At 40.3% G+C, this 24,364-nt stretch overlaps 1 protein-coding gene across 9 annotated transcripts in view; it reads left to right on the forward strand.

Moving 5' to 3' along the window:
* LOC147138033 (discs large homolog 1-like protein) overlaps positions 1-23,968 on the forward strand; it is a 184,438-nt gene extending 160,470 nt beyond the window's left edge. For all 9 annotated transcript variants that reach the window (XM_086048009.1, XM_086048014.1, XM_086048017.1 and 6 more), the window contains 9 exons: positions 4,223-4,405; positions 5,036-5,099; positions 6,263-6,278; positions 10,612-10,662; positions 12,150-12,251; positions 12,451-12,623; positions 12,759-12,868; positions 16,459-16,550; positions 20,800-23,968. In XM_086048009.1, coding sequence (XP_085904135.1) covers positions 4,223-4,405; positions 5,036-5,099; positions 6,263-6,278; positions 10,612-10,662; positions 12,150-12,251; positions 12,451-12,623; positions 12,759-12,868; positions 16,459-16,550; positions 20,800-20,906 — 898 coding nt within the window. In that variant the 3' untranslated portion in view covers positions 20,907-23,968. The remainder of the gene's footprint in view (positions 1-4,222; positions 4,406-5,035; positions 5,100-6,262; positions 6,279-10,611; positions 10,663-12,149; positions 12,252-12,450; positions 12,624-12,758; positions 12,869-16,458; positions 16,551-20,799) is intronic.
* Positions 23,969-24,364: the final 396 nt, after the last annotated feature.

Below are 24,364 nucleotides of genomic sequence, written 5' to 3' on the forward strand. Positions count from 1 at the left end.
ACCATGACTTGCTGTACTAACACCTGATGGGAGAAGCCGAAAGACCAATATTAGGCAGCACCGTTTACCTGTACATAGTGTTTGTGACTCAAATATTATGTAATTAAATCCCTTTTGACAGCAATTGAAATTCACAAAATGTTATTCTTGCACCCTCAAATTTAACAAAAAGGTGGTGCAATATGTGTACATACATCGAGACTGTTCCATGTCAATTTTGACATATTTATACTAAATGGATTTTAGATTTGCCAGTATGCTAAATCAAGGAAGATGTGGAAATGCCAGGAATCTTGAAACTTTGTACATGCCATAAATCTCAGTATTTTGTGTGTATTGCTCCAGTGGTATTAGTGTTCGAGAAGGTGCTTGAAACAGTCCCCTGAATTGTCTCTGTTCTAGAGATGTTAAATTCACGTTCATGTCTCAAGTAGAAGTATAAATATTGAGATTTAAAGACTTTAATACAAGTATCAACACGAGTTTTTTACTTACGTAAAAGTATAAAAGTAATGCTTTTAAAACTACTGCTAAATATAAAGCTAAAAGTAATGCTTGGAGAAAAACATTTTCATTTCAATATGGTATGTGCGACCTGATAGTCTATACATGGTTGCCACAGAAACACGGAAATAGTAACGGGCCATTTTTGTGTGTGTAAGAAGTAGAAAGTATCAATATTTGCGTAAAAATGTAAGCAGTAGAAGTACAAAGTAGGCTGAAAATTATTACAGTACTCCACTTAAGTATAGATAACCCAAATTTCTACTTAAGGTAACGAAGTATTTTCACTTCATTTCTTGACATCTCTGCTCCATTCCCACCACATCTGCACAGGTTACTGCAGAAACAATGAACCCGTTGGTCTTTGAAGGGGCATGGGGGGGATCTTGAAACAGAGTCCAATTCATGTAGAGTACCTTGCAATAGTATTCACCCTCCTTAGTGTTTTGTTGCCCAAACATTCCCCGGCTTTCCCAGTGACAAGCACGCCAGGTGAGCCGATTTATTTCTTTGGCTGCAAATATCACGCCACAGCGGACTGCAGCCCACGTTTTGTTCATGTGTTCCACCATGTAAATTCTGCATAAATTCCCTCCTCCTGTGATTTAGTACTTTAGATTATACCGTAATACTGAACTGAAAAATTGTCATCAGCGACTTGTCCACTTTGGCTCGACTTTCATCACATTAATGTTGGCTTACAAAAATTAATAAATATCAAGTTCCGCCCTACCCTAGTTCCTGGGCGTTTAAAACCATCCTGAGAACCCGCAACATGCACCAACCTGGTGTTTAGAAGGTCCTTGGGGAATCTCGAAACAATGAAAGAGTAAACCAGAAGAGGCGAGCAATTTACAAAATTGTGCCCATCAGTCATAAATCAGCGGCCTGGGCACCCGTTCGTCATTTTTTTCAAGCCCAGCCAAATTGTAATCATCAGTTGGTCAGTCATGTTATTTTAACCGTGCTTCCATCATTGCTTCCATTTTTTTCTAATTTCAGCAGTCCGCCAGTCCGTTCATCGTCAGTCCATCAGTACGCCCCACCCCAAAAAAAAGAAAAACATGTCATAGTCCAACAGCTGAAAAATCCAATGTGATTAAAATGGTAAATTGAGTGTGCTATCTATCCCGTATACCCACATACATTTCACATACACTTATTTAGCTCTCTATTGAACTGTAAAAGCGGGAGAACGCCGGTGGCAGCCTGCAGCTGTTTTAACTCCTAAAAGTTTTCATTTAGTTTAAAATGGCTTGCTTTAGGAAGCCAAGAAGCGCACTCCTACTCCTGCAAATACAGTGGTCAGAAAGTGCCTAAACACAAGCACGAGAATTGCAGCTCCAAAAACAAGGTGAAAGATAAAAATCATTTTTTATCCAAACATTAGTGGCGTAAAACTTATTACAAAAAATTATAATAAAAATACAATAATCTTCTAAACATTGATTAAAGGTTAATCGTCCATTTATCATAATCTCTGACAAATTCCTATTTAATACATTTGTAATTCATAATTTGATATCGTCAATAATTCTCAGGATATTCTTGGCCTGGGATAAGATTGACACAGAACATACAGTATCGGTACTATACTAGCATGTTTGCATGGGAAATTACCAGTATGCAAGAGTTAAACCTTTGTTAATGTGATTGGCTTTGGTTTACTGCATGTCATACGTTGTATTGCAATATTGCGGAAAACAATGTCAACCCCCAAAAAAACAGTTTCAAATTTGATCATGTATTCCCTTTGAACATTGCTGCGATCAATGTGTTTCTTGACCCATGTAATTAGATCTGATAGATTCCTGTACGTTCCGTGCAGTTACTGGAATATCCATTGACTACATATTAAATTGACATTGACCTTAATTATAAAACAAGGCTCAATCAATGTAGCATATGACTAAAACATTTAAGTCCTCAATCTTTGCAACTGTTGACCAATGAAATCATCCAGAATGCCTTGAGTCAATTCTGTAACCTTCAGCATGCTGACTGCGTCCTAAACGCATTCTACACTAAACGTTCTCAGTGGAACGTGCATTAAAGCACGCTGTTTTATCTGCCAACTTTTATTATTATTATTTTTTTTTTTTTAATTTCTTCTAATAATCTCTCAAGAGGAAAGTCCGCTCGCACTCTGCTGTATACTGTGGTGCTCTCCACACCTGCAGGCACGCCACCGGAGATATCAGTCAAAGGGCTGTTGCCCCTCTCGAGCTTGGGGGTGGAGCCGGTGCCTTGCTCAAGGACACCCTCGACAGTAGCCAGCAAGTAGACTAGCATCTCTGCAACAACTAGTTGTACATTTTTCTGCAGCAAGACTTGAACGGTGGACCCCTGGCTCCACATAACAAGTCCTTCCAGATGAGCTACTGCCAGCCCATTTGATTAATATTTCTTCTGAAATCCTTCAAATGTATGGAGATTTTTCAAGATTGGTAGACTGTGTCTGTCTACCACTCTCTCTGTCTCTCTTGATTTACCCTTCTCCGTCTCTGCTCTGTTTTATTGATGAAGGCAATGGAGACTTTAGGGGTGTTATTTCAGCTCTGCTTTACACTCACACACACTCTGCTGCCCTATTTTTCCAGGTTGTTTCCCTGTGGACGCGTTTGTGTGGTGGGTCACAAAGTCAGATCATCATTCAGCCAAGCAAACGCATACAGACACACTGCATCATAGTGGCACACAGATGTGTACATCTCGCAGCTGTAGTATTTATCAAAATTCCGTCTCGTTTGTGTTATCAATCGAAATATTTTTATTTACCGTATTTTCCGGGCTAAGCCGCACCGTTATATAAGCTGCACCCGCTCTAATTTTAGAACATTTTGGGAAAAAAACGTAAATAAGCCGCACCTTTATATAAGCAGCATCTATGTTGAAAACTTTTAGATTTACTGCATTTACAGAACGATTATGAACTGTAAATGTACATGTATGTACCTGAGCAGATTCTTTCCTAACAGTTCCTTTTAACACTGCAGCAACGTTGCTGGTTAAAACAGAAGAGAACCAAGAGAAACTAAACAGTACTTATCTTCATTTCACTGCCGACTGCCACTCCAGTTTGTCAGCTAATGTCCACCAGACTCCACCATCTATTGTTCTACTACATTCTACATATGCACCTGTCTTGTTTTATGTTAATAAAGTCAGCCAACGAAACACACGACTTGCTAAATCAACAATAGGAAAACATAAAATCAAAGCATTACAGCACCTAATGCAATAACCTAGTCTATGGCGCCCTCGCCTGTTGAACTCCTCCCCCTGCAGTCACATTCGGTTAATTGTATTGAATTGTACTGTCATTCCGGTTAGAGCGCCCCGAGCGGTGGAAGAAAAATCCACAGAATAGCCGCACCGGACTATAAACCACATGGCTCAAAATCTAGGAAAAAAGTTGCGGCTTATAGTCCGGAAAATACGGTACACGTTTTTGTGATATTAGTTGATATTAAAGTGGTTACTAGAGTTGGTATGATATAGCAGATTTTCTGAAATGTATGTGATCAACTTCCAATATTTTACCATGCATGTTTCATGCATCTACAGCTTTCCTATCATAGAATCTTATAGAGGCAATGGCCCACACACCTGATAATTTTGTCACTTAAAGATTTATACATCCTTTTGATTTTGTAACCACTGGTGCGTTTGCGATGGATGTATCTGTCCAACTTTGTATTTCTATGTGTGCTGGCAGAGCACTCTTCGACTATGACGGAAGTGCATCAGACATGAGCACCCCAAATCAGGTTCTGCCCTTCCGCTTTGGAGACATCCTTCATGTGAGCAGTGCCGGTGAAGAAGAGTGGTGGCCTGCGCGTCACCTGAGCCCCCCACCCCCAAACTGCCCAGAGGTTGGAGTCATCCCCAGCCGTCGAAGGTTAGTTTAAGGTGCCATTGTGGCCAAAGGGCGAATGTCGGTCACTAGATGGCGAGTTCCTGGAAATTGTGTCTTCCTAACTGCCAGTCATGTAACATTCAGGATTACTACATTACCTGGAAAAACTGAAATTGAAGATGTGGAAAATTTGAAGAATAATTGCTTGGTTTAGAGACCTCTAATTCTTGATTATTACTATTCAAATCAGTGCTGGTATGAATAATCTGGTGGTTCTTCACAAAAGGATTGTTTTTTTTTACTCTGTATGTTTTTTCTCAGGTAGGTATTTAAATGTTGTTACCACTCAAGAAGTGAAGGGTTGGGGAGTTGATGTAAGAGGTGGTAGACTGGAAGATGAATTTGTTTTGAAACGATAGCATATAAAAAGAGGAAAAAGAGGAATCTAGAGCGACTGGAGGTGTGGGAATGAGTGATGGAGTGAGCAACTGGAATTTGAGGCTTTGGATGAAGAGGTATTCATAACTTTTGATGGTAATTATTAATAGTTTATCTGTTATGTGTCATGTACTTTACAGTATATACTGTCAAAATATAGTGAGCATTCTAATGGAGGATATACAGAGGTGTATTATCCTGGTCATGGTTGATGTTTCACCTCCTTTTTCACAGGGCAGAGAAAAAGGAGAGATCAAGGTTAAAGACAGCCTACGTGATGATGACTCAGGATAGATCAGTGAGTGTCAATCAAATAGACCTTGCCGTTTCCATTGCTTTTGCTCTAACTTGGCTACCATGTTGCAGTGTTGTACTATACTGTACTACTACTGATGTCAAAACAGTAAAATTATAGCTGGTTTTCTAATTAACAGAACACAAACTTATGGAAGCCCATTCCCGCCATTAAAATTTAAAAAAAGAAATTCGCCAGTAAAAAAAATGATTTTTTTTTTTTTCTTTGGAAGAAGCCCATTCCCGCCAGTAAAAAAACAAAACAAAAAAAAGTTTTTTGCAGAAGCCCTATTTCCGCCAGTGGTGAAAAAAAGGGGAGTAGGGTTCTCAATTGTACTTTGTCCACTAATAATGTTTGATATAGACGGCATCTGAAGAGACTGAAGGTATACCCACCTAGTGCGTGCAACCCTTTGCTTCAACGTAATGGGCTATACCCCATAAAGGCCTATAAAACCACAACTCACACCATTTTAACACGTCGTCAAATACGAGTATACAATAATACTTTCATAAAGTCAACTTGTGCATGCTCTTTGAGTGCAACTTTGTGTAGCTCAAACGGAGATTGTCTGTGGATGCGGCTTGCATGTGAAAGTTTTTTATTTATTTTTTTTACCAGCTGGACTAAAAACAAAAACAAAAAAATTTTAGTGCCGGGAATGGGCTTCTTCCAAGTAACAAAAAAAAGTTGTTGTTTTTTTTACTGGCGGGAATGGGCTTGTTCCAAAGAAAAACAAATATTATTATTATTTATTTCTAACTGGCGTATTTTTTATTCATTTTATTTATTTATTTATTTTACTGGCGGGAATGGGCTTCCATACAAATGGCCTGTGAAATGTTGAGACGGAATAAATACTGTAGTTGAAGTTCATGGGTGAAGCAACCTAATGCTTTAAACCAGCTTTAACCCTTTTTATTAAACAATAAAGTGATGAAAAGGCGTGGCCCCCCAAGTCTAACGATAGCTCACACCATCTCCCTGTTTTCCTCACACTTTGTGAAGGGATGCTAAATGGAAAAAACAACAACATTCCCTTCAATTTGTGTGTGCATGTGTGTGTTTGCAATCAAGAGAAAACATGAGCTGTATATACTGATAACATTTAGCCATATGTTGTGATAATCCACTAAGTATTTTTCTTTCTGTGGTTCTCTGTGCAGGATCAAGAGGAAAATGGTAAGTAAATGTGTTATCACTGCCCCCTGCTGGCCAGTGTGTATCATATCCATTCTCACAAACACTGGCATATGGTTTTCAGTTCATCAGCATTTGGGTTTTCACTAGTGTTGTTCCGATACCGATACTGGTATCGGGAAGTATCCCAATACCACATTAAAACACTGGTATCGTTATCTGCGAGTACTTACAAATAACGTGCCGATGCCATTTCCCGACGCTGTACTAATAAAGAATGTTGAATGATGTGCTTTGTATCTTGCTCCCTGCTGCTTTTTCAAGTGTGTGTGTGGGGGGGCGGGGGTGGTGGTTGTACAGTGTGGTACAGGAGATATGATGTCGGCGATATGTAACTACTTCAACATAGAAACTCCAGCTAATGCGAATGTTGCAAGAGGCAGAACCAAAGTGGCCAGGTTCAATACGTTAAACCTGATGCAACATTTGAGAACGAAACACGTGAACGAGTATTAACAAGGGGACTTGACCGCAACAACAAACACTGTTCAATTTTGGATTTTGGAGTTGAACTTGTTGGATTTTTCTACTGCTTGTTTTTGGTTTTGAAAGCGGATTTGGGAGCGGAAGTTGTTGCGATGGGTCACTAATACTCAAAACAAACTTTTTTAATAATGTCCTATAGCTTTTGTAATTAATTCGACACAATCCCTCTCAAAGATACCTCGTGTATATTATTTCTTATTTTTTCCTGTTTCACAAAGGTTTTTAAGTCTGACCAAGCCATGATAGCAATGGTTTTACACCCAAGTGAGTATGCAGTTCTTTAGAATTACAAGAAAAAAATGCCTATTATATCTTTTTTTTTTTCTTTTTCAAAAGTCTAGTATCAGTACAGTATCGGCATCGGCCTTTACCGCACAGCTGGGTATTGGAATCGATATCGGGCCAAAAAATGGCATCGGAACAACACTAGTTTTCACTTGAAACTCATCCACCTTGTGCTGTGTATGATGCACACAAAAATAGAAAATAGAAATGTGCACATTTAGTTATTGCCCAACATCACTTTTACTAAAATAATATTTTTATAAAAAGACAAATTCAGCCACAAGAGTTGGTTGAAAATTAACTTTCTTTGTTTACGTACACACAGGAAACAGCACCAGGCTAACCAGGCAGAGATTATTATTAAACTAGAGAATGCAATTTCTGGAGAAATTGCGTGTGAAGGCGAAGGAAGCTGAATGAAAACTAAGGAATGCATTGGAATGTAGTTGAATGTAGATGAATGAAGTTGAATGATATTGAATTAAGTCGAATGATACTGAATGAAGTTGAATGATACTGAATTACGTGGAATGAAGTTGAATGAAATCGAATGAAAAGGATTGAATTGAAATGAAGTAGAATTAAGTGGAATGAAGTTGAATGATACTGAATGAAGTTGAATGATCCTGAATGAATATGAATGACCTCTATGAAAAACTTTGGAATGCGTTGAAATGATACTGAATGTAATTGAATGAAGCTGAATGACCTCAAATGATATATAATAGCCTGGAATGAGGAGGACATAAACAAATCAGAAGGGAAGAAAGAAAAGAGGAAGTAATGAAAAAATAAAAGAAGGAAGTCAGGAAAAAAAGAAGGCAAACAAGGATGGAATGGCTGGGGATCGAACCCACAACCTCTGGTTGGGAAACAACCACTCTATCACTGAGTCATGTCACCCCCAATGTGAGAATGTGAGTTGAATGAGCTGAATGTTGTCAATTTGAAATTGGAATGGTGTAAATGTTGTGCCATTACTGAATGTGATGGGTACTTGGGAGTCCCTTCATGGTCACTTCTGGGTCTTTGGGGTAACTTCCGGGTCACGTGGGTCACTTCTGGGTCACTTGGGTCACTTTCAGGTCACTTTCGGGTCATATGGGTCCCTTCCGGTCCATTTCTGGGTTGAATTTTTGTGGGTTTTTTAAGTGTGAATGAGTTGAAAGTGTGGGAAGTAGGAATTTTGGGGTGTTGAAAAGTTGAATGTGAGCTGAATGAGTTGAATGATTTGAATTTGTGGAAATTGGAATGGTATAAATATGAAAAGATCAATGTGCCAATGGAAATGAATGGTGAATAGTTGAATTTTTGTGGGTTTTTTAAGGGTGAATGAGTTGGATGTGTGTGAAATAGGAATTTGGGGTGTGTTGAAAAGGTTGACCAATATGAGTTGAATGAGATGAATGTTAAATTGGAATGATGTAAATGTGAATTGTTGAATATGGCAATGGGAATGAATGGTGGAATTTTGTGTTTTTTTTACAGGTGAATAAGTTGAAAAGCTTTACCAGGGAGTTGAATGAGTTGAATCTTGTGAATTTTAAATTGGAATGGTGGAAATGGGAAATGTTGAAAGTGCCATTGGAAATCAATGGGATTTTTTGGGGTGAAAAGTGGAAAATATTGGGGAAACGGTAAATTTGGGGAATGAAAGAAAATACTACCCCGCAAGCCATGAATGTTCTGAATGTTTTGAAACTTGAATGAAGTGAATCGGGTGAAAAATGTGGAAGGAGTCGCACACCAAAAAATGTGTTAAAAAGTGGAATAATAATAATAATAAACTATAGGAATAACATATGTGTGAAGGCCTTAGCCTTCACACAATAATAAACTGTAGGGATAATATTCCAAGCCTTCGCCTTCACACAATGACATATAATTGAATTCTATTGAGCTTTGACCGGGGAATTCACGCACAATTTTTAGCAAAGTTGGCATATACAGTATTTTCTTAATCAAAAACAATTAAGTTCTGCCAATTTACCCCTTTTTTTCTGTGCTGTGCATGCTTTGCATATTTCTTTTCTCCCTTCTCTTTTTGAATGTGCGCAACCCTTTCTCCAGTCAGGAACATGGAGAACTCCAGAACTCGGGTCCGACTGCGTTCACATGCTTGCATTGACCCTGCTGATTTTATTCCATAGAGCATTCCATTTTGGAAACGCAGACCAAGACAGCGTGTTAAGTGGCGTTCTTACAATATCAAAATTCGGACTTCTGTACTTTATCTGCACACAATACCTCAATACGGTACTGAAACGGTACAGCGGCAAAAACTTAAAACATCAGTAAAACGCAGTGAAATAATAGCTGACAGCGAAACAACTTATAATTCTTTTTATTCGTATTAATACAAAAAATTACTGTAGGGACACTAACTACAATACGCTTGATAAACTAAAAAAAAATGCATTTGGCCATTTTTTAACACTTAAGAACAATTTAAAACAAACTATTTAAAATTTGTCTACATACTATTTGCATTTTCGTTTGTGATTCAGCTCCATGTCAGCGCATGCAAGCGTGTGCTTGCTGAAGTAGCCGTTTCGAGTGTATCAATATCACTGCGCTGACCGACAACTCAAGTTGGACTTTGTTGACAAATCCAGCGCACCCGCACCCCTAGTGAGGATATGCACTGCAGAAAGTGTGAGCCATGGAGAGGCTAATGGTTGTGATATTTTCAGAGGTTGACGTGGTGATAAGTAGAGATGTCCACATACATTTTGGTGCCGATTGATCGCCATATTTTGACATTATTAGTGATGTATGTACAATGATTTTGAATGGACAATTTGTGATGGTGTCTCCGCTGACTCCCACCAAGACATGGGGGCGTGGCTATATTACTAAGCAGGAAGGGTCGTTTTCATAGTAGTTAGTTGTTTAGTGATTGCCCTTGCCCTTTTATGTGCTTCTTACCCATTCCGCAGCTCACGCTGTCCTCCCCTCTCTCATTCACACACTTGCTAAATCAAACCTTTATAACTTTATTGATTCCTAGATTACTTTTGTTTGAAAAAAATGTAGTCTGATTTAAATAACATTTTACCCTTGTAAATCCATGGACAGGCTTTCACACACAAGCACATTCAAACTTAATAAATACAAATAAAAAAAGGGCACTTTGAACATCAAAGAGCAGAGGGGAATGTGGCAAGGGACCTGTAATCTCTCTGCACACCCCTGATTTGTAGTAATATGGATTAGACATTGCTTTACAAATGATTCTTTCCTAGCTTTTACATATCAAGAGTTAATTGAAGTAATTGCTAGATTTAATATGGCGGTAAATAAAACAAATGTGAATTTCTATCCCGATTTTGTGGCGCCCGCTGGAGGCATGTGTGCCCCTAGCCTATATTTCGTGTAGGGTTAGGCGGCTCTGGTCCTAGTGTGCATGTGTGTGTTTTGCATCTCTGTGAGACTCTGCTTTTCCAGGGCAAAGTGGTAAATTTGAATGTATAGAAATGGTAAGATTGTGTATTTTGTTCTCTTTGCATTTAAATGTGTCCCTAACCTTTCTGTGTCCAATTAGCTGGCCAGGAGGAGACGTTCTTAACCTACCAAGCCGTTATACAGCAGGAAGGTCAGTGATTTATTGAAGTTACCGTATGTGTGTGGGGGGGGGGGATACTTAATATAAAAGTATTGTAACAATCAACCCAATTGTTGTTTTATCATTGATACAAAATAAATGTAGATTTTTGAAAGCGACTGAATGATAATTTGACAGTGTCTATTAGCCTTTGCTTTTTGCAGTGAATCCCACAAATATATTTGACGTGCTAACTTCCTCTGTTACGATGCTAACAACATGTAACATTTTGACATTGCTAATGGTGTGCAATGAAAGTTTTCTCAGCAGTGTTAGAATATGATGTAACACTCATTCACTGCCGCACTTACTGTTTTTCAGAAGACTATTTTATATTTATCAAATACTTTTAAGAACTGTACAACTGTGTAAGCGTAGTTTACGATCTACACGAACCAGAAGCCCTGGTTGATTGCAGAGGTGAGAGCACCGCTGAAGGCTAGGATGCTGCCTTCACGGCACACAAAGCATCAGCACTCAGGGCAGCAAGAAGAGATCTGGCTGTGCACATCGGGATAGTGAAATACTCCTATACTCAGAAAGTCTATGGCCACTTAACCTCCAATGACTTTCCGAAACTGGCTGATGTTTGTGGAAAGGCACTAAGTGCATCACAAACTACAACACCAAGGATACACAATGCTCACAAGACCCCTTCTGCCAGATGCCCTCAACCAGTTCTTCACCCGCTTTGAGCATACCAACACCAAACACCCCCAACGTCAGATTCACACCACCACTCAAGGAAATGCCCCTCAGCTTATCCCCAGCAGACGTGAGGAGAAGACCACAGAGGACTAACCCTCGCAAAGCTCCATCCCTGACAATATCCCACGGTGCCTACTGAGGGAGCAAATCTGCCTAAAGAATGCCTCCATCATCCCCGTTTCAGAAGCTGATCATTGGTCTCCAGCCACAAGTACCTTGGGGTCCATCTTTCCGAGGACTTAACCTGGAGCCGAAACACTTCCTGTCTGCTGAAGAAGATTCACCAATGTATCTACTTCCTCCGAAAGCTGCAACGTGTCTTCAGGAACTTCTACAGATGTGCAGTGGAGAGCATCCTCAGCACCAGCTGCAGAAAGGAAGGCTCTTCAAAGGACACTAAAGCCTACTCAGAAATGCAAATGAAGAAAAGGGTTCGCTGTATCATCAAGGACCCAACCCACCTCACCCCACATACTACCGGATCATCCGGAGCAGCACCAGGCTAAGGAAAAGCTTATTTGCAGAAGCTGTCAGACTGTTTAACTCAAACACTTCTCTGTAGCCCCCTGTATGCTCTGAACACCCAAATCAATTTTTTAATTGTGGCAAGTTATTGCAATTTAAGCATAGTTTGTGGAGTGCGATACACATCTAAAGTTTCTGTATCTGGGCCATCATTCATTCAAATGTATTTGATAGGACAATACATTTTGGAAGTATAGTGTTTATTTTCATTCCATTGCCTAACTTAATCTATTTTTATCCCTCAGTGAATTACACAAGACCTGTTATTGTGCTTGGACCAACGAAAGATCGAGTCAATGATGATCTCATTTCTGAGTTTCCTGACAAATTTGGCTCCTGCGTCCCACGTGAGTCTAAACTTCAGTATAAATTCCAGCAGAGACTTGTATGAAATGTGCACATAGGTTTGACGTGTATATGGTTAATAATGTTAAAATATTCATGGGTTTCAGGTGAAAACATATTATGGTCATTGTTTTAGTTACCTTTAGTTTTCAGCAGGTCTTGTTAAAGAAAAGATTTGAACACTTCCTTAACTCTCCTCAGACACAACTCGGCCACGGCGGGATTATGAAGTGGATGGCAGAGATTATCACTTTATGGCCTCGAGAGAGCTAATGGAACGAGAGATCCAGGAGCACAAGTTCATTGAGGCGGGACAGTATAACAACCACCTGTATGGAACCAGTATACAGTCTGTTAGACAAGTCGCTGACAAGGTAAGATAGTAATGGAGGAGACAGTATGGCAAGAGTTGAGGCACAGCACAGAGAAAGAAAATACTAATCTTATGGACTGATGAATGTAAAGTGGGAGTAGGTGTCTCATTGTGTTCAAATTTTTGTGTCCTTCAGGGTAAACACTGTATACTGGATGTATCAGGAAACGCTATAAAGCGTCTACAGCTGGCAGGCCTCTATCCCATCGCCATTTTCATTAGGCCACGCAATGTTGACAACATCCTGTAAGTGAAAAAGCATCTTAAGCCTCTGGTTCATATTGAGTCTGCTGATTTCGGAGTCAGAGGAGGTTGCTACACTACCGTTCAGCAAAAAAAAGAAAGATAAAAATAAGAATAGTAATACAGTGGTACCCTGATTTATGATTCCCCCAGTTTACAAGTTTTTTTGATATATGAGCTGTCGCCGGCCCTTTTTTTTTGCCCTCAGGTTGTTTTGGGTTTTTTTGTGTGTGTTTTCATTTTTTTCCCGCTGTGGACCCTCCACATTCTAGTGAAAACAAGAACATTGAGCAATTAACCCATTAAGGCCTAAAGCGCCTGGCGAGACATCCCTCTAAAGCTTATGGACGAGTGTTGAATCACCCTCTTAAACCTGAGGTTCTCCCACCTCCAAAATAATTGATACTTCAGCCGCTGTAGCAGATACAAACCTAATTCCAAAATAATTTGAGATCTTAGATATGTGGCTTTCACGCAGGCCTGAATTTATTATTATTTACTGTTTCAATCAAAAATGTCAAAATAAAGTGTCAGTGCAACAGAAGCACTATTTTGAATGATAAAAAAAAGATTGTTAATTACCATCATCTATTCTGTTATAAAACTGTCAATATAATTATTAATTATATAAATAATTATTTTTATTTTTTTAAATCGAGTCTATGGATTTCACTGCGCATAAACAGGCGACTTGTTTTTATAAATCCATCCATTTTCTACCGCTTATCCGTGGTTGAGTCGGGGGTCAGCAGCTTTAGCAAGGAAGACCAACCTTCTCTCTTCCCAGCCAATTCTCCCAACTCTTCTGGCAGGATCCCAAGGTGGTCCCAAACCAGCCGGGAGAAATAGTCTCTCTATCGTGTCCTGGGTCGTACCTGGGGCCTCCTGCTGGTGGGACATGCCCGGAAAACCTCACCTGGGAAGCGTCCAGGAGGCATCCTAACCAGATGCCCGAGCCACCTCATCTGGCTCCTCTCAATGTGGAGGAGCAGTGACGCAAGTCTGAGTGCCCCCCGGATGACCGAGCTTCTCACTCTACCTCTAAGGGATAGTCCGGACACCCTGCGGAGGAAACTCATTTTAGCCGCTTGTCTCGTTCTCGTTCTTTCTGATGTGAACCACAGCTCGTGACCATAGATGAGGGTAGGAAAGTAGATCTACCGGTAAATGGAGAGCTTCACCTTTCAGCTCAGCTCCTTCTTCACCACAATAGACTGGCACTGCACCGATCCGCCTATCAATCTCATGCTCCATACTGCCCTAATTCATGAAAAAGACCCTAAGATACTGGAACTGCTCCACTTGGGACAGGATCCCGTCCCCGACCCATAGAGGACACTCCACCCTTCTCCGACTGAGTATCATGTTCTCAGATTTGGAGGTGCGGATTTTCATCCCAATCGTTTCACACTCGGCTGCGAACTGCTCCAGTGTGAGTTGGAGATTGTGGCTTGAAGAAGCAAACAGTACAACATCATCTGCAAAAGCAGTGATGCGAGGCTACCAAACCGGGCACCACGTCTAGAAATTCTGTCCATAAAGGTTATGAACAGAATCTTCGCGAAAAGACAGCCTTGGCAGAGTCCAACCCTCACTGGAAATGAGTGTGATTTACTGGCGGCAACCTGAACAAAATTATGACATCAATGGTATGAGGACCAAACAGCCCATATCAGGGGTTTTGGTACCCCGTACTCCCAACGCACCTCCCACAGATCTCCCAAAGGCCTTGTGCAAATCCACAAAACACATGTAGACAGACAGCTTGAGCGAACTCTCATGCACCCTCGAGGACTTTACCGATTGTGTAGAGCTGGTCAACTGTTCCACGGCCGGGACAAAACCTCACTGCTCTTCCTGAATCTGAGATTCGACTTCCCGGTGGACCCTCCTCGCCAGCACCAATGCATATAGCTTACCAGGAAGGCTGAGGAATGTGATCGTTCGGTAGAGGGCACACACCCTCCGTTCCCCTTTCTTAAAAAGAGGGACCACCACCCTGGTCTCCCAATCCAGAAGCATTGTCCCCAATGTCCATGCGAAGTTGTAGAGGTGTCTCAACTACCATCCAGGACTTTTTCTTTGGGGAATCGAAACAGGCTGAAGCCATCCTCCCGTTGGTTCAAACAAAAGACAGCAACACTACATGGCGGCATAATCCAAGTGAATCAAAAAACAAAATGAATTGCAAGAAAAAAACGTGCACACTTCACAGCCAGCAAGTCAAAAATGTGTCTCGATGACAAGATATAAGCCTTTTCGTCGTGGTGCTTGCTGACCCCCCTGGAAGATTTTCCATACACAATGCTTAATCCATTAATTAGTCATTTAATCAGAATCACCTTTATTGGCAATTAAAAAAAACACATAAGGAATTTGTCTCCGGTAGTATGGCAGACTGGTATTGCAGTAACAAGCAACTACGATAAACAATAATGTTAGGGTACCATTGTGCAGTAGTGCCACCCAATGACAGCGTGCAACATTGTGGAGAGTCATAAGAGCAGACATAAAGTCATCAGTGGTGCTGTGCTTACATTACTATGACGATTGTGCCGGGTTATGTGGATCAATTCAAGAAACCATTCATTACAACGTGGATATTATATTGTTAAATACAACATATTTAAATTTTTAAAAACTGTTTCCCCATTCCATTTCAGAAAAGCAATTACTTTGCATTCTCTTTTATTATTTTGTCATTTTTAACTGTACAATACACTGCTATTTTCCATGAACTATTATTTGTTTTTTGGGGTGGATTAATGGCATTTCCATTTATTGTTAATGGGGAGAGTTGATTTGCAATACGAGTGATTTGCGCTAAATGTGGTCACGGAACGATTTATAGTCATTAGTCAAGGCACCACTGTATAATCTCTATATATAGATAAAATAATAGTCGACCCCTGCATAGTCAGATTTCGGCACCCACGATTTGCATATTCACAGATTTTTTTGTTTCTTTCTTTTAAATATTTCTTTTTTTTTTTTTTTATTTCTTATTTTTTTGTTGGTTTTCTTTTTCCAGGATTTCTCCCCCCCCCCATTTTACCACCGATTGTCGTAGAAAACATAAATTAATTCTTTAGCAGTTTTTATCAGCGGTCTTGAAAAGAAAAAACTTAACTCGTGACTCAAATACTCCATGAGCTTGCCATCAAGGAGTTTAGATTAGATTAAAAAAGGTTGAAGGTTTAAAGGGGAATTCAAGCCATACATATTTTTTTCAAGAATATGTCCTATGCAGGTCCACTAGTTGAAACATGGCATTCTGATAAATCTTGCATTTGTGGAATAACAGTTAATCCACCCGTTTTTAGCCATCAATGGGGGCGGCAATTGTGTCACTTCTGTCGACTGAAAATGGCATTACAGTTGCTCAGGGCTCAGGTAACGACCAATCACAGCTCATCTCTTTTCTGAAGCTGTGCCATGATTGGTCGTTATCTGAGCCCAGAGCAACTGCGATGTCATTTTCAATCGACAGAAGTGATAAATGGCCTGAGATTGCTAAAAACTTTCACTTGAAGAACATTTATTATAATGACCTTGCTTTACATTGACACTGTGACTTATGTGTGTTTCTCCAGAGAGATGAATAAGCGTTTCACTGAGGAGCAGGCAAAGAAGTCCTATGACAGAGCTGTTAAACTGGAGCAGGAGTTCACAGAATATTTCACTGGTGAGGCACCATTCACTGAAATAAATTATATTTTATGTACTGTTTCACAAGAGCTTAACATCGTAAGCGTAACAAGCGTTATACAGGTTGTACTCAATTTACAAACATAATGGGTTTCCGAGAGGCTGTTTGTAAGTCAAACTGTTAGTAAGTCGAGACACATTAAATTTAATTTTGAAATTCAATTTTATTAAATAAAAAAATATGTTAAACATAAAGGATGTAAAAATGTAGCGAAAATCGGTATAAAATCAATATAAATACTTAAAATATGCATCGATGTAAAAAAATAAAATTGATTTATGTTAACCATAGCTGCTCTCTCTGTCTTGCCTACTGCAACGCATAGTTGTAGTAATCCAGGTCACCCATGAAACAGAAGCATTGTGGGTGATGGTGTCATGGCTATCCGAGTTCAAGTTAACAACAGAATCCCAAAGTCCGGGCGTATTTTACAAAATTATTTAAAATCATGTAAATCTCCCTTTCATAGCACCACGGACGAGCATCTAAAAAGGAAGCACGTTGTGGCTGATGCCCGATTTAATTTTGACATTCTGACGTGAACAGTCGTTTCTGGAAGCTAGCGAGTTAGCACACACAGGCTACCGTGTGCGTCTGAGTGAACACCGCATGCATGCCCTGTTGTGGTACGCTTACATTTCATAGCAACTACTACCAATTAAGGAGGCATTAGTCAGCAAACTCACGTTTATTAAAAACCAAACAGCGAGAGGATATTCACTGCCTCGCGGTCACTATGACCACGTACCAAGTGTTGCGTTTAAGAACTTGTAAATCCCACCATTCAAAATTAACACAACATGACCTGTTTTCCACAAACCCTGAATGGGCAACACCTAACAATAAAATACATAACATACCTAGGTCGTTAGAATATACTAATTTAGAGTGGTAAAAATATGTGTTCCTCCCAACATTTGTTTTTTTCCATTTTGGGTGCATACCACATTTTGAATGTGTGGATCAAATTATGCATATTAGAGAAGCAAAACAAAACGTTTTGGATTAAGGTTGAATAAAAACAAAATTACAAACCAATACAAGTGTTTAGTTTAGTTTTATTTAGCACTGTGCTGCACTGTGCTAAATTTGTTCCCAAGAAAAGTGAAATGTGTTTCTTTTAGTTTTTATAGGTAGCGTTTCATAGTATTTGTGGAACTCAGGATAGTGTATAGTTTGGGGTTCCATTTTAAAATGCACTAAACATTTACTGCGAAAAAAAAAAAAAAAAAATCCTTCCATAGTATCACGCTCAATTTCAATTACCGTATTTTCCGGGCTATAAGCCGCAACCACTCTAGTTTTAGAACATTCTGGGAAAAAACTTAAATAAGCCGCACCTTCATATAAGCTGCACCTATCTATGTTGAAAACATTTATATTTACTGCATTTACAGAACGATTATGAACTCTAAATATACATGTGTGTACCTGAGCAGATTCTTTCCTAACAGTGCATTTTAACACTGCAGCAACATTAAAACAGAAGAGAACCAAGAGAAAATAAACAGTACTTATCTTCATTTCACTGCCGACTGCCGCTCCAGTTTGTCAGCTAATGTCCACCAGACTCCACCATCTATTGTTCTACTACATTCTACATATGCACCTGTCTTGTTTTATGTTAATAAAGTCAGCCAATCTAACACACGACCTGCTAAATCAACAATAGCATTTCACATCGAAACAACAGAACAGACGTAACATCAGCCAATCGCATTCATGTGCACTTCAGGGACCTCTTGGAAAACATCAAATCAAAGCATTACAGCACCTAATGCAATAACCTAGTCTATTGCGCCCTCGCCTGTTGAACTCCTCCACCTGCAGTCACATCCAGGTAATGGGTAATGTATTGTATTGAATTGTACTGACATTCCGGTTAGAGCGCCCCGAGCGGTGGAAGAAAAATCCACAGAATAGCTACACCGGACTATAAGACGCATGGCTCAAAATCTAGGAAAAAAGTTGCGGCTTATAATCCGGAAAATACGGTACTCCATTTAGAAACATGTCGGAAATGTTGGTACAAGCTGCAAAGTTTAATACAAGTTAAATGTACTTTCATCTTAATTGTCTTTATTCTTTTATGCATACTTTAAAGAATTCTAGCTGTAAGATACGGATGGTCATATAAAGAGCCTGGTGCGATTATGCCGCGATTTACATATGATCCGATTAGTCAACTAGCAAAATAATAGTTTGTGGCAGCCTTACTTGATACGCTTGCACCAAGGATCATTGCGTATTGCGTTTGTGGATGGCTGCAGCACCACACTAGCGCACAGAAAAAAGCATGGTAGCGATTAAAAAAAATAATAAAAAATCTAATCGAAAATCGGGAACTGTCATGTCATGTCATCTTCCAAACCGCTTATCCTATTTAGGGTCGCGGGGAGTTGCTGGAGCCTATCCCAGCCGTCAATGGGCGAAGGCAGACTACACCCCGAACTGGTGAAAATCGGGAACTGAAAATCGAAATAGAATCGAATCAGGGCTTGAGTGAATCGTGACTTCCCTATTAAACATAAAATTAGATTAAAAGATTAAATTATATACAGTGTAACCACCTTATACCATGTACAAATATACTGTCTATACATAAAATGAAAAATGTTATATTGAGTGATATTCTTATACAGTACAATAAACCATAATAAAAAGAAAAGAAAAAGAAATAGTCTTACGTAGTTCATGGAGGAGGAAGAAGAGATAGATGGAGGAGTTCAAGTGAGCCTGCTGAAGTGGAAGACATTGACCATTGACTGATTCATATCAAAGGCACGTGCAGCATTAATCATCTTGTCACAACTGCTCAACTTTTTGACAATACAATACGTTTGGGTCGGCCAGGTCGGACCGGCATCTTCCCCCACCATTGAAGCCGACACACCACCAGGTGGTGATCATTTGACAGCTCCGCCCCTCTCTTCATGTGAGTGTCCAAAACATGCGGCCGAAAATCCGATGGGATGACCACAAAGTCGATCATCGAACTGTGACTTAGTGACTTGTGCTATGTGGCCATATGGACACTCTTATGTTTGGACATGGTGTTCGTTCCAGTAATGGCTTAACAGATGTAAAAATTAAAATCAAAGTTAAAAAGTCAACCTCTACTCCACGGACATTCACTAATTGTGGGAAGGCTTGGAACGCATAACCTGCCAAAAGTGAGGGAACACTATCCATCCAGCCATTATCTATACCGCTTGTCCTCACAGCTTGAGCCTATCCCAGCTGTCTTCGGGCAGTGGGCGGGGGACACCCTGAATTGGTTGCCAGCCAATCGCAGGGCACAGAGAGACAAAGAAACATCCACACTCACAATCACACCTAGGGGCAATTTAGAGTGTCCAATCAACCTACCAAGCATGTTTTTGGAATGTGGAAGGAAACCGGAGTACCCGGAGAAAACCCACGCAGGCACGGGGAGAACATGCAAACTCCACACAGGGAGGCCGGAGCCGGGATCGAACCCACGACCTCTGAACTGTGAGGCGGACGTGCTAACCAGTCGTCCACCGTGCCGCCGGAACACTATATATATATATATATATATATATATATATATATATATAGAGAGAGAGAGAGAGAGAGAGAGAGAGAGAGAGAGAGAGAGAGAGAGAGAGACAGAGAGTACTTTATCTACACCATATGTTGTTCAAAGTGCTTTAACATGCTTCATATTCACTTTTTGGGAAACATATCAGAGTGTAACAAGTCTGTACAGTGTGCGGCTAATGCAGCTGTGTCAACTAATGGAAAGGCTTTCATGTTTATCCATCCATCCATCCATTATCTGTACCGCTTCTCCTCACAAGGGTCGCGGGGCGTGCTGGAGCCTATCCCAGCTGTCTTTGGGCAGTAGGCGGGGGACACCCTGAACTGGTTGCCAGCCAATCGCAGGGCACACAGAGACAAACATCCGCACTCACAATCACACCTAGGGGCAATTTAGAGTATCCAATCAACTTACCATGCATGTTTTTGGACTGTGGGAGGAAACCGGAGTGCCCGGAGAAAACCCACGCAGGCACGGGGAGAACATGCAAACTCCACACAGGGAGGCCGGAGCCGGGATCGAACCCGCGACCTCTGAACTGTGAGGCGGACGTGCTAACCAGTCGACCACCGTGCCGCCGCTTTCATATTTAGTCTAAAATAATTACTTTAACTTCCAGGATCCCTCGCCATACACTGATGGATTTTTTTCCCTCTGCAGCTTTTGTCCATGGCTCAACCCTCGAGGAAGTGTATTCGCAGGTGAAGCAGATCATTGAAGAGCAATCGGGTCCATACATTTGGGTGCCCACTAAGGAGCGGCCCTGAGTAAATTGTACACACCAACTTTGGCAGCACAACACGGCTTGTTTTCGCTCTTCCACACACATACTGTATCTCCATGTTCTCTCACACACACACACGGACTCACAGACGAGGATGAGACTGATCTGGAGATTGGTAACTCCCACTTCTTCAGAGGGGAGGAGCTTCTTTCCAGCAGCCCACTGGTGGATCTTCCTACAGCTGAGTTCCTTAATGTTTAAGGACGTGGTTCAAATCAATTGAACATGTACCGTTATCTGATTTATTGATTTCATTATTGTTGTTGTTTTCTTATAAACAAAGGGTAATGCATTCACATATGGGTTTGGAATGATAGTATTGTCAACAAGAAGCTGACTTTTGCACGCTGTAGCTTTAAGAGCATGTTTATGGGGACAAAATCTTGCTCCTCTTTCCCACTGTGTCTGTCATTTTCCATGTCATCGCTCCACATTATATTTGAATAGCTCTCTTTGACACATTTTCTCTGACTTTTATATCTTTCTCACTTAGACTACCCCACCACTCCCTTTCCAGACTGCCTCACGTTTAAATATGAGCTGATGGTTTAAATGTGCCGTGGCATGTTGGACTAAAGGGCCCAGATAGAAAACATAGAGTACTGTACAATTACTGCTTAACAATGTAGCAACCATGGTTTATATTTTTGGAAAAATAATATGTTGATTAAGTAGGGTTTAATTGACATGCAGAATGTGTCAAAAAGAAAAAAGAAAAGAAAAAGAAACGTGAACGAAAAGAAATTAGACTGCATTGAAGTATCTGCCTATTCGTTTTCTATGCCACCTTTCCTCATTAGTGTCACAAGTGAGCAGGAGCATATCCCAGCTGACCTTTCACTGGAGTGCAGTGACACACTTTTCTTTGTGTCTTAATCCCATCCAATTCTCTGCCTTCTCTGCTCTTCTTTCTCTGCATTGGTTAATTTTATATGGACATCAGTATGCCAATATTAACCTGAATCAATAAAGTAATACTGCAGTAATAAACCACTGTAAACAACATTCTCTGATTACTTTTTAAGTATGGTTTGCATGGATTTTGTGTTCCAATCAACATACAGTACATAGAGACAAAGTGACTACATGATGATTGTCATCTTTATTCTTCTGCGAAGGTGTAATGTAGAGATGGAATGTGGATATGATTCCTTTCTTGGACTATGCAGTGTAACATGTCAAGTGAATAATAATTTGGAAGGTTCTGCCAATCACATTCAATTTATTCGATTTAAAGAATGCTCAGTAAGGGAATATTGTATTGTTGTCCATGTAAACAACCAGTGTCTCATGCCTTCCATCTTTCCTCTCCATACCAGCACACCACCATCACTGTTAGAAATGTTATTGTTGTAGTGGTGTCTTTTGCTGTGGGTGCGCTACTAGAAGGGAGGCCTGTTCCTTCAAGGGGAAGTTGACCCAAAAATGTTCTTTACAATAACATGAAGCTCCACTAGTCTAAACATGGCATTCTGGTTAATCTTTGCGTTCCTGGGATATAAATTAAATCAGCATAATCCACCTGTTTGTATCCATTTTAGGTGGTGTCCATTTTGCTATATTTTGTCAACTCAAAAATGACAAACTGGCCTCCCCTGAGATGACTAAAAATGGGTGAATTTTGCTGCTTACCTCGTTTTACACAAACCTAATATTAATCAGAATGCCCTGTTTGGATTAGTGGGGGTGCATAGACAACATTTTTGGGTTGACATTCACTTAGAAAGCAAATTTTACCAAAATTGGAGGTCTATGTATGTGATTCACTTTCTTCCTGTGAATGGCTTGTGAGTCTTAAAAAAAAGGCCACTTGGGTCATATAGCTTGTTAGTCATGTTCCATGGCTAAAATGCAGTTATTCAAGACTTGGGAAAAAACAAAATAATGAATTGATTTATGCCTTTCAGCCACATAATTCATAAAAAGCGCCTGAGACTTGCCACATAAATGACTGTCGCCCTGGTACATTACACTTACTTTGATTTGCTCTTCTGGCGTTCTGCCTATATTAAGCATCAGACTGACTTGACTGCATGCTCCCATGAAATGTTGTTACATATCAATCCACATAAAAATGGTGGCCATCATGATGTCAGGGGTTTCCTTTCAAAGTTGACGATTTCAGCTGTCGTGTCTGTTTTTCCTAGTCTGATGGCTCATGGGTATTATTTGTTTACAAGAGGAATACTCAGGGGATCTTATATATTCCAGTGAAAATGATAGCATTACGTACGTATAGTGAGATCATGGAATGCAACGCTATTGTTTCTTAGTGATTTTGTTTTGGGAGCGCTGCGTGTCTGATCGAAGTGTTTTGTACTTTGAGCGCTACGGTCGTGAATGGGGCTATTCTCAAGTAATGCGCTTGTATCTTATATCACGTTGAAGATTTGAAATACTGAAATGCTTTCGGAAATGCAGCCTCAGATGGACCTTGTCAATTACTTGTTTTCAATACCCCAACCACCCCCCACACCCCTTTCCCCTTTTCCACTCCTAAGCTGACTGGAGCCCAGAGACTTACAGAGAAGCCGGTTCTGCAGCATATGCATTTTGTAAGCTAAAAGGTTTTGCATTCATCATCTTATCTGGAGCTACTTTATATTTATATCCATGAATAATTGTTGATTGCTTTAACAGAACTGGACTCTTTGTTTGATTCTGGCTTTGTGTTTTAGCCAGGGGTTTATGTCACGGTCTGTTAGAGTTAAGCACCGATGCAAACAATCTATTACAGAGATAGATCTATATATAACATATGATATTTATCCCCACGCTAACTGCCTATTTTGGTACAAAATAAATGTCTTTATTGAGATTTGTTCATTTTGATGTTCCAACTTTGTGTGTATTAACAATACATCAAGCTATGAAATGCGTTGGTGCTTTGATTTCAGTGCATACAATGGGGCAAGCTCTCAGTCAACAATGAGACTGCAGTTCATCATGACTGTATCAAGAACTGGTACTTTCGTCAACAGATGTCACACAGCAATGGCAGCCTCAATGAGCAAATAAAATCTTATGCAGCTTGTTTCAACAAGACATTTGGATTTTGGATCAAAAGTAACACCTTGTGAGAGAAAGCAGTGTACAAACACCAAAAAGTATACAATTCCACTTCCGTCAAACTTTTGACAGGTGTGACGCCACACAAGAAGCCCCCCCTTAACCGCGCCCATTTTGTGGCGTCATATCCGCTTTAAACTCCGCCCCTTTGATGACATCATTTTATAGTCCAGAAGTAGAGCCCCTCCCTTAGCCACACCCCTTTGTAAATGTCATGTTGTAGTCCATAAGTCCCGCCCCTAACCGCATGCTTTGATGACGTCATGTTGTTGTTCATAAGCCCCACCCCTAAACACGCCCAATACCTCATCTAACCACACCCCTTTGTAGTCTGGAAACGCAATTTTACCCCTAACGCCGCCACGATACCTC

Source organism: Filicampus tigris, chromosome 12, assembly GCF_054856515.1.
Source record: "Filicampus tigris isolate MCC_2025a chromosome 12, RoL_Ftig_1.0, whole genome shotgun sequence".
NCBI lineage: Eukaryota > Metazoa > Chordata > Actinopteri > Syngnathiformes > Syngnathidae > Filicampus > Filicampus tigris.